Consider the following 11,547-nt stretch of genomic DNA (forward strand, 5'->3'; position numbering starts at 1 on the left):
CTTTGTCTCTCATTGTTGATTAACAAAGTTTTTTTTTGAAAAACGAAGAAAAAAAATTTCAGCACAGAAAGCTAATTTCACTTTTAAATATTAAGAAGGAAAATTCAATAAAGAATAATCTAACTTTAAATTTTAACACTTCTTAAAAAAAAACCCTTCTAAAACATCCCCAAAGGTAACTGAGGGTATTAGGAGTAGATCATGATTAAAAGCCGTTACGGAAAAAAAAAAAACTTCTAATATTCAAATATGAACTTTTTTAGAAACCCTTAAATGGGAAGATAGGTCAACCGATTTATTCAACGGTTGTGTTTATCTTAACCCATTTATTAAAGGTGTTGTACTTAGGTTAACTTGTTTTATAAAATGAGTTGTGTTAGCCGATCAACACATGTTTTAATTTTTGTATTGTGTTCAGCTTGTGTCACGAATTGTCACCCCTAGGATAAAACCAACCTGCTTTCGTATTGTTGACTTCCATAAAAATATTTGCAAGGATGTGTCCCCCTCTTGAAACATGCCAAAAAAGGCATGAAAGATGTGGTTGTAACAATATTTTCATTAGTACTTGAAAAGAAAATAAAAATGATGGAAATTTACAATCCACTTTGCATATCCTATTTAAAAAAATTGTTAATAAATTTTGATTGTTTTGTATAAAGAAACACAAAGGCATATAAACATTAATTGCACTCAGCTGGCATCACCTTATATCTTGCTCTATCTTTACAATACGAGTAATACATATGTTTACCCCTAACCCAGTTTAGACCAGCCATTTGTTGCTTTGATAGCCTTGCATACTCTTCTCCATCCACAGGATCCGAGCTCGAAAGGGTTGCGTTTTTAGAACATATAGAACCATTGTTTGTCGCGTTCGTTTTCTGTATCGAACAACCTACGATTTCTAGATCAGCCAACGATGCCACAAACGGTGCATATTTATAGTTCACCGGGTACTTTCCTCCACTCGTGGCCCATTCTGAAGCATCCCATATGGTTGCGTATAGCGACATTGGCTTTGACGGGTACACTGATGAAACCGCTTGATTGTAGATCACCTCTCGTATGGGTATGTTGTCTACTAGAAACCTGAAAAAGGTTGCAAAACGCGCATAAGATGGTTGTAGTCAAGTGGTTGAAAAACTGTATGATAAATAATATTTTCTTTGTATTAAATAACTGAAGACTAGATCTCCTTATATAGACATTACAATAAAAAAATATTAATAATTTAAGCTAACCAGCTAATAATAACTAATAATAACGATAAAATGTCAATAACTATCTAAATATAACGGTAAAATGTTAATAACTATCTAAATATTCTAACTAAAGATGGAATAATGTCTAACAAACAAACGTAAAGATAAATGATAATAAAAATAATAATAAGTTATGAGAAAAACATACACAATATGGTGTTTGTTCCAAAGGATGGTGTATTGATGAAACTGTTGTGTTGGATCAAACCATAGATAAACTTTTTCTTCTCTTCCAGTTTTAACACTACCATTTCCATACATATTTGTTTGAAGAACCCATTGCCTTCTTTTCGCAAATCCGAGCAATTCAAAGTCGATCTCGTCATGATTATGCGCAAATTGATCTGCATTTGACATCTGAACATGCATGCCACAATATCAATGTTACCATCTTGTTAGGAAATTTGATTAGTTGCTAGTGAATGTAACAGGAACATGACTTACATAGAAAGCTAGTACTACTCCTGAAGTAAAACCGGCTGGCAACTTAATTGAAGCGCTGAAGAATCCATGGTAGTATCTATTTTTCGAAATCAATCCAGAACCTAGATACAAAAAAAAAAAAAAAAAAAAAAAAATACTATTAAGTACATATATACAATATACACACTAGGGCTCTTAAACTAGTTAACTGTTTCATGGGTTGGCAGGTCAAACCTGCCACGAAACCAAAAATTTAACATGAACCCAAAAATCCTGTCATACACATTAACCGAAACACAACCTGCTTAGCCCGAAATTTCTTCTTTTTTATTTTTGCTTAGATATTCATACTTTAAGATTCTTAGTTTACATAAGTTTTTTATGTTTAAGCAATCATGTTTAAACTAATAACAATTTATTAATTATTTTTTTGGTACAAAAAAATATCCGAATAAGTTAAGTTTATATAAAACACATTTAAAAAAGTAAAATATAAACAAATGGGTTAAACGGGTCACCCCGTGGTTGACACGGACATGACCTGCTTAGATAAATCACAGATGTGTGTTCTACCCAAAATTGACCCAAATCCGTTTAGACTAAACGCAAACTCGCAAATTTCATGTTAGAAATTCATACTCCTAATAAACACACATGTAACTTGAACAATTCCCATAAGTTAAGTAAAATTACACTTATTAAACTCTATCCCTCATGTTTAATTACCTGAAGTTTTATCTAAGATAATATCAGCATATGATCCATTGCTTTTCAAATGAACATTCGATTCTCCAAACAATGTGGACATCCCCTGGGTGAACGGTATACGAGGGAAACGGTCTGTCAACCGCTCTACGTTTGGTGGCCGATAAACTGCACCTCGAGACGAAACTTCTAAGAACAAACTGCTAAAGGTAACAAGACACAAAAGAAGAAACTTTTCTTGAAGAAAAGCCATGAGAGCTTGTTAATTAGGAGAGTAGACAGAAGAAGATGATATGTTTGTGTATTTTTGGATGTTTGAATATATAATATATAGTGCATGGAATGATATATTCATGAAGTGTTTGTAATTATTGCTTCGGTGTTGCAAAGCTGGATGTATCTTTCTAAAGATAGTGACAAAGCAAAGGTAATCCCTGATTGATTCATGTCGGATGATTGACGGTTGCTTAATTTTAGTTGTTTTTCTTTTTGGACTTTTTTATTCAGATTGATTAGAATAAGGGGTATGGTGAGGTCCATCCCCACGAGAATGGGCTGCCACGTAGGCGTCACATCACCGGCTCGTGGGGGATGAGCCTCCTTCACTTTTGAGGGGGTGGAGGATGGGGCTACCCACCTTAATATTTTATAATTTTCTAAGTTTTTTTTATTAACTTAATAAAAACTTTATAAAAATTAAAAAATACAACATAACACAACATAAATAAATTCATTTCATAACATAAAAAAATTACATTTCCTAAAAATAAAAAAATAAAAAACATTTCCGAAAAAAAAATTACATTTTCTAAAAATAAAAAATTACACTACTCGTCTTCCTCTTCGTCTCCGTCTCCGTCACCGTCCCCGATGTTTACGTTGTTCCATATATGTTCTACCAAATCCTGTTAAAGGTTTACATGCGTGAAGTCGTTGGTTAGCGCGAACGAGTTTAAATCCTATTGTGTCGGATCTACCGGGACAGTATTCCCGTAAGATGCATTTTCATCATACTCACAAATCGCCCGACCTTCGTCTTCAATACTCATGTTATGGAGCAAAAGGCAAGCGTACATACAAAGGCGCAACCTCTTCGGTGTGAACGCACGTGTCGGTTGTTCAAGGATGGCCCATTTTTTTTAAAACACCAAAACAACGTTCGATGTCTTTTCTTGCAGCTTCTTGACGCTTGGCGAATTTTTTCCTTTTTTGGTCCTCGGGAAATGAAATAGTCTTGACAATTGTAGCCCAAGACGGATATATTCCGTCAGTAAGATAATACCCGCGTCTATACTCAACCCCTGAAACTGTAAAACGGGTGTCCGGACCGATTCCATTAACGACATCGCTAAAGATCGTCGATTGGTATAACACGTTGAGGCCGTTGAGTGAACCAGGGAGCCCAAAGAAAGAATGCCAGATCCACAAATCTTGTGACGCCACGGCCTCAAGTATTAAGGTTGGATGGCCGTGATCACCTCGCGTGTATTGGCCTCGCCACGCAGTCGGGCAGTTATGCCACGCCCAATGCATACAATCAATGCTACCAAGCATTCCCGGAAACCCGTGCCTTGCTTCATGAGCTTGGTACAACTGTTGAACATCATACGCGTTTGGTTTCCGCAAATATCTTTTGCTATACAGTTTCACCATATTATGGCAAAACCGATACAAACATTCCCGCGTAGTTCTTGCCGACATCTGTAAGTACTCGTCCAAAGCGTCGGCCACTGTCCCGTACGCCAGTTGGCGAATGGCCGCAGTACACTTTTGTAACGTGGTGAACCTTTCATAATTCCGAGCATCGGGTCGTTGCGTGAAAAACGGGTCTAGCCCCGCCAAATCATCAGCAATCCGTGTGAATAACCGACGACTCATTCGGAACCTTCGTTTGAAAATGTCGGCATTGTAAAGGGTGCATCCGAAAAATAATCGTTCACCAATTTCTCGTGCGCTCCTGTCGTAAAAAATATATAAATAAGAGGAAAGATATAAATATATGAAATTTATTAATGACAAACCTTCGCGATCTCTGTTAATCCGTATTCGTCTGGTAATAACGTTTTCAGACGAGTTATCTTCCTCTTCCTCCTCCAAAAGAATCTGCGCCGCCTTTACCACATCGTTTGCGAAAAACATCTCCTCTTCGTCCGAAGAAGACGACGACCACCAAGAATTAGATGCCATTATGGATGGAAAAATATTTTTTTTATAGAAGATTGGTATAAAAAATGGGAGTGGTTTTTATAAAATTGGATGAGAATGGGAGAAGAATGGGGAGAAATGGATGAGAATGGTATAAAAAATGGATGAAAGTGGTATATATTTAAAGTGAAAAAGTAAATTTTTTTTAAAAAAACTAGCCGTTATTAACGGCTATATAATTCAAATTGTGGGCCGGCGAGAATGTCCGTGGATTGCTGGTCAAGCCGGAACGGGCTGGGGGAGGGGGGGGGGGGGGGCGGTGTGGGGGACCGGCGCCGGTCCTAGCCGGACCTCAGCCGACCCCCATACCCACTAGTCTTATAAATTAACCGGTTTATAACTTTTAGTTAAGTCAACAATATTATGGTGAAATATGAATCGGTGGGTTGGGTTTGTTTGATTGTGACCATTAATCGTCTTATACGTTTATTAAAAAAATTAAACCATGTGGTTTTGGTATGCTTATAAAATTTACAAATTATAATAAAGTTTTAGTATTGCATGTGATGAATATGAAGACATTCTAAATCGGTGTAAACATAGTTTAGTGCATCAATTTACTAAAAGTAATAATAATTTATAATTTAAAACCAATATATATATTTTTTCAATATAAAAAAAAAGATGATTACATTCTAAAAGGGTGGTGGGTGGTGATGGTCGTGACAGTGGTGGATGGTTTTGATAGTGGTGTTATTGACCATACAGCGTAGTTTTCAGTTCCTTTTAGTTTAATACTAACAATGGTTAGACTATTAGAATCACTTGGATGTAAGTACAAAGGATCTCCTATATCAAGTTTACTAATCAAAGTATGTGAAGTACTACCTTCACCATCACCCATGATGACAGCCACAAAAGAACACAACAAGCAGAGAAACAACCAAAAGGTTATCAACAGATAACACACAAGAATAGAAAAAAGAAACCTAAGGCGAACCTGAGTTAGGGACCAGATTCCAGGTTCGTCACTCACAGGTGCCTGGACAAGCCTTTACTCAGGAGCCACAACAAAAACTACCAAATCTAAAACACTCACAATAGACAAGATGAAAAATAACAATCACAGGAAAAACAGAAACAGATAGCAATAAGACAACAAACTACACAACCAGAACAGACAATGCACAATTAGCACGTAGACTCGATAAAGTGCCGGCCCGACTAGTCCAGTAAACAGGGGTATTGTGTTCCGATCTGTGTGTAACAACCCGACTTTTGAAAGTCAAAGCCAAAGAAAGAAAAGATTGCTAATTGCGATCTGTCACTTCTTGCTTAATTACTGAATTGTACTTCTCGACTTGTAATCGATACTCTAATTTAATTTACTTTAGTTGTATTATGTGGAGTACTTGTTAATAAATCGCAGTTTAATCGCTAATCGCATCGCAACTCGAATTATAGGTTATGGATATTGTTTTACGTGTGTGTGCTATTATGTGTTACTTGTGCATGTTATGTTTATGTTGAGGTGATTAATCGCAAACGCAATCGCAACTCTATCACAACGCAATCTCATCGCAAACTCGAGATTTAAGGATGTTATTTTATGTTATTTAGTAATTAGGTTATTTGTGTAACTAATGGGTAATACTATCGCACCGCTCACTCACAACGCATCGCAACGCTTAACGCACGAAACGAAACATCGAACCGCAACTCGCCGGAGACATTCGACCGAATGACCATTCGATCGAATGGTCATCCGTCCGGATGACCATCCGATCGGATGGCCATCCGATCGGACTATCCTCCGATCCGTCACCTACACCGCCTTTCCTCTTTTGGCATCTATAAATAGCACCTGTCATATCACTTGAACAGTGATGTGACAGCTCTGGTGCGACCCTTCGACTTCTCAGCCTATTTTCTCTCGATTCCTCACGATTCTTCTAAGTTTTCAACCCAAATCTTGTACTTCTATCATCTACACACACTTCTTCATATTTTTCACCATCAAATCTTCACTTTTGACCATGAAATCGGATGATTTGAGGTGTTCTAGGATGATGTCATCATGGGATTCTTATGAACTTCAAGATTTGACCCATTCCACCATGAACAACTCAGATCTAGGAGATTTCAACATGTTTAAACACTGATTTCGCATAAATCTAAACATTTTCGGGATTAAAAGGATTGGAAGATGTTTTCATAACTTTCTTTCAAGTCTTTTACACTCATGCACTCAAAACAGATAGAATCGGAGCTCATTCAGGCCTTTCACTCATTCTCTAATGATGTGTCAGTCTGAGATCTGATTCCTGTCAACGAGATAACCGACTTAGCGGGTTGAACATGAACAACCGTGAAGGACAGTTAACTGGTCAGAATGGGGTGATTCCCATCCGATCGGATAAATTGGACTTGAGGGAATTCCCGTTGTTTAACACGTTGTAATTCATAACTAAGGTGTCGTTTTACATAACCTGAGTGACTCGCCAGTATTTCCCCGCTGATAAAATCTTTTTAAACATGGTTTAAGGTGACTTATTGTGAATCAAGGAAAAGTGCTACGGAGCACTAACAAGCTTGAGGTAGTGGCTCAGTAAAAATAAATAAACATGTTTTGTAAAACAAGGGATTTCCTCGTGAAATTTCCTTTACTGTAAATTATGGGGTTTGTCCCAATTTGTGAAATAAAATAATTCGGCATTTTCAGTTTAAAAGATCCTGTCGAAAACTTCTGCTGCCAAATTAAATAATCAATACCACGGGTTTCTGTCCCACGGCTTCTGGACCGGGTCACACTGGGTCGAGGGCCGTGACAGAAAAAGGTGGTATCAGAGCCACTGATTTAAGCCAATTAAGTATTTAGAAATACTTAATTTTTCTGATTGCCATTCTGTGATTTCGTGAAAATTTACTTTATAATAAATAAAATTTTAACTTAAGTTTGTGTGTGTCTTCATGTGTGCTATCAGCATGAATGAACTGTCGGAGGCACTCCGAAACTTTACTATCCATAGTACCGATATGGATACTACCGGCACTTTCACTGGCTATCAGGCTGATACTGAAGAGCCAATGGTGTTCCAGGCCCAACCGCAGGAGAAACCAAAGACGAAAAAGAGAAGAAGACTTGTAAGTTGGAGGCGTATGCGTAGGAAGAAACCAGCGGTACAGAAGGTTATAAAAACTAAGGATCCGAAGGATAAGGGGAAAGGAAAAGAGATTGGGGAAAGTTCCAGGCAAGCCCAGGAAATGCCATCATGGGAGGAGTTAGATCGTAAAATGGCACTTAGTGACCTCATCGGACCAGCCGATGAAAACCTCTTCAATTACCCAGTTGAATCACAACTTCCAGTTAATCTAGAGCCTGCTATCTCAAATCCCATTGTCAACCCCCGACCTCTACAAGGAGAGCTGGAAGAATGGTGGACCACTGACTGGCAATTTCAGAATCTCTTAAATAACCCTAACACCTTTTTCCCCCATTTTGACCCTGAACCTGCACCAACCCCACCAATGAGCACCGAGAACTTGGCTGAACTCCGCCACTATGGCGAGGAGCTGGTGGATGCAGGAAATCGAATCCGAGAAGTAGGGGAACAGATCTCATGGAAATACGACGAGAGGGAGCGTCGTTTCTGAGATGCCAGCGGACTGTGGTTGCGTTATGTGGTTATGTGTTTAATAATAATAAAATAATAATAAATAATAAAAATATAATCGTGTAAAATAACTTAAAATAAAACCTTTTGTAAGATAACTGGTGTGTACGGATGCATACTAAAATATATAAAATATGAAAGTCGCAAAGTCGACAATTTTGGCTATACGTGTTGACGTGATTTTTGTGCGATTATCTTATTTGCGTTTGGTTGTTATTTATTTGTGTCAATAACTTGTATATACTGTTAATTATCAGATGGAACACGCTGTTAATGAACCAGTTAATGAAGTTAATCAATCGGAACACAATAATGAGGATCACTTTCTAAATCGGCAAGATATAGAAAACATTGCCGCTCAGGGAATAGCCAATGCTATCCCGGCAATCGCCGCTGCTGTTAAAAGTCCTGTTGAGCCTTCACAAGGCAACCCCAGTAAACGCACGCGCGACGATAACTTCAGTAATAGTGTTAATGGAGGCGGCATCAATGAGAATAATGTGGTTCAAGCCCCAGTACTCAAGAAAATGAAAGTTGCAACACCTGGTTGCACTTACAAGGAATTTCTTACCTGTAAACCAGCCGAATTTGCAGGAAATGAAGGGGCGACAGCCGCACTGCGTTGGTTAGAGAAAACTGAAGCAGTAATTAAAATAAGTAAATGCGCAGAAGAAGTCAAAGTGATGTATGCTTCTCACCTTTTCAAGGAAGAGGCATTAGAATGGTGGAATACGGTATTGCAACCAAGGGAAGTGACATGGCTTATGCCATGAATTGGGAAGAATTTAGACAATTGGTGGAAAGAAAATTTTGCCCCGAATATGAAAAGGAACAATTGGCAAACAAATTCCTGAGCCACCGAATGGTGGATGTTGACTGTCGAGGGTATACTTCGAAATTCTTCGAATATGCCAGAATTGTGCCAACTCTGGCTTCGCCAGAGCCGGTACTTATTTCTCGCTACATTTGGGGTTTGATTTGCGAGATTTGTGATATCGTCAAAGCTGCAAGACCCCGCATGATTGACGATGCGATGGAGTTAGCCAACACCTTGACCGACAGACTGGTGCGCGCGCGAGAAGAAAACAGAAAGAAGGAATTGGCGCAGAAGATTACCCAAGGATTCTGAGGAGGTAATGCTAGTAACAACTTCAAGAAAAAGGGAACTGGGCAATCCTCCACTGTTCCATTTTGCAGTACCTGTAAAAGAAAGCACTTTGGAAAATGTAAGGGGTACTGTAATTTCTGCAAAATCCCGGGGCACCAAGAAGAAGATTGGAGAAGAAAGAAATCAACAATTTGCTTCAATTGTGGAGAAGCTGGACATTTTAGGCCAGACTACCCTAAACTGGTTAAACCAGTTGACAACAAGGCTAAACCTGTAGAAGGAACTACCAAAAAGAATGCAAGAGCCTTCCAGTTGACTACACAGGAAGCAGATCTGATTCCGGATGTGATAGCGGGTACGTTCCTAGTTCACAACGTTTATGCGAAAGTATTATTTGACTCTGGTGCAAACTAAAGTTTTATAAATACTTCGTTCTGCCAAGCTCTTAATCTACCTTTAACCAGACTTATGCAGATTTATATAGTAGAAACAGCAGACGGTAACTCTGTTAGCATAGATCAAGTTTTGCAGGAAGGTAAGATAGAACTTTCAGGTCATAAATTTTCTGCAGACCTATTACCTATGAATTTAGCTGGATTCGATGTTGTATTAGGAATGAATTGGTTAGTAGCCAACCATGCTCGAATCCTCTGTGATAAGAATTCCATAGAAATTCGTGCGCCATCAGGAGAAATAATCGTGGTTGCAGGAAATAAGCCACGTAAGTCTACGAAGTTCATTTCTGTAATGAAAGTTGCTAGTTATAAACGAAAGCAAGGAATAATGTATATGATGTCGGTAATCATTAACACTAAGGGCAAGGAACTTAAAGAAATTCCTGTAGTATCAGAACACCCGGATGTATTTCCGGAAGAGCTACCAGGATTACCTCCGGATAGGGAAGTAGAATTTAGAATTTATCTAATTCCTGGAACTACACCAATAGCCAAGGCACCTTATCGGTTAGCACCCACCGAAATGTTAGAATTGAAAAAGCAGGTAGATGAATTATTAAGCAAATGATTTTGTACAACTTAGCTCATCCCCGTGGGGAGCACCAGTGTTGTTTGTGAAAAAGAAAGATGGTTCGATGCGAATGTGTATCGATTATAGGGAATTGAATAAAGTTACAATTAAGAATCGATACCCATTACCTAGGATTGATGATCTTTTTGATCAACTTCAGGGAGCTAGATATTTTTCTAAGATAGATTTACGCTCCGGATACCATCAGTTGAAGGTACAAGAGGAATACATGCCTAAAACCGCTTTCAGGACTAGGTATGGTCATTACGAGTTTACAGTTATGCCATTTGGACTAACAAATGCTCCTGCAGCGTTTATGGATATGATGAATAGGATCTGTAAACCGTATTTGGATAAATTTGTAATTGTCTTCATCGACGACATACTTATTTATTCCAAAAGCCAGGACGAACATTGTGAACATTTACATGCACTCTTAACTTTGTTAAGAAAAGAGAAGCTTTATGCCAAATTCTCAAAGTGTGAATTTTGGCTACAGGAGGTGCAATTTTTAGGACATATGGTGAATCACAAAGGTATTCACGTAGATCCCTCCAAAATAGAAGCAATCACCAAATGGAAGGTTTCGCAATCAGCTACGGAACTTAGAAGTTTTCTAGGGTTAGCCGGATACTATAGGCGATTCATTAAGGATTTTTCTAAAATACCTGTGCCATTAATTAAGCTAACCTGTAAAGCAGTAAAGTTTGAATGGGGACCTAGGTAAGAATGTAGGATCGTGAAATTACCTAACGAGTCGATCAGAAGAGCGCTCAGACCGAATCAGAGGCGGAATACATTGATTTGGTCTTCGTTCAGCTTGGATTCACTATTAACTGTCTCTTGTATTGATCTTGTAACAATTTACAATCACGTAGACACTTCGACAGTACCTCGGCGTCGGAATCAAGAACGTTACAAATGAGAAAGTTTGAAGGCTATTTATAGGATTAACCCTTCCGTTTGAAAGTGACATGCCACCTTTCAAATGGACACGATTTCAAACGGACATCTTTCAAACGAAACCATTTCAAACGGACTCCTTCAAACTTTCAGCACTCTTCAAACTTTCAGCTTCAAACTTTCAGCTTCAAACTAAACCCTCTGAAAGTGTCAATTCCAACAAGACTCGATACAAGACGAAGTCGACAGATGCATGCACCAACAGACTCCCCCTCAGATGTTGACGAGTCGCACGTGT

General features: G+C 38.4%; 2 protein-coding genes across 2 annotated transcripts; both read right to left on the minus strand.

Moving 5' to 3' along the window:
* Positions 1–541: 541 nt before the first annotated feature.
* On the minus strand, positions 542–2,677 carry LOC110906561 (probable xyloglucan endotransglucosylase/hydrolase protein 33). The gene is made up of 4 exons (XM_022151674.2): positions 2,415–2,677; positions 1,710–1,810; positions 1,414–1,622; positions 542–1,092 (listed from the first exon to the last, which is right to left on the minus strand). The coding sequence occupies exons 1-4, from the start codon at positions 2,644–2,646 to the stop codon at positions 684–686; spliced, it is 951 nt and encodes a 316-aa protein (XP_022007366.1). The 5' UTR covers positions 2,647–2,677; the 3' UTR covers positions 542–683.
* Positions 2,678–3,220: 543 nt separating this feature from the next.
* On the minus strand, positions 3,221–4,271 carry LOC110897820. The gene is made up of 2 exons (XM_022144551.1): positions 3,633–4,271; positions 3,221–3,298 (listed from the first exon to the last, which is right to left on the minus strand). Exons 1-2 carry the CDS (start codon positions 4,269–4,271, stop codon positions 3,221–3,223), a joined length of 717 nt encoding a protein of 238 aa, XP_022000243.1.
* Positions 4,272–11,547: the final 7,276 nt, after the last annotated feature.

The sequence above is a fragment of the Helianthus annuus genome, chromosome 15, assembly GCF_002127325.2.
Source record: "Helianthus annuus cultivar XRQ/B chromosome 15, HanXRQr2.0-SUNRISE, whole genome shotgun sequence".
Classification (NCBI taxonomy): Eukaryota; Viridiplantae; Streptophyta; class Magnoliopsida; order Asterales; family Asteraceae; genus Helianthus; species Helianthus annuus.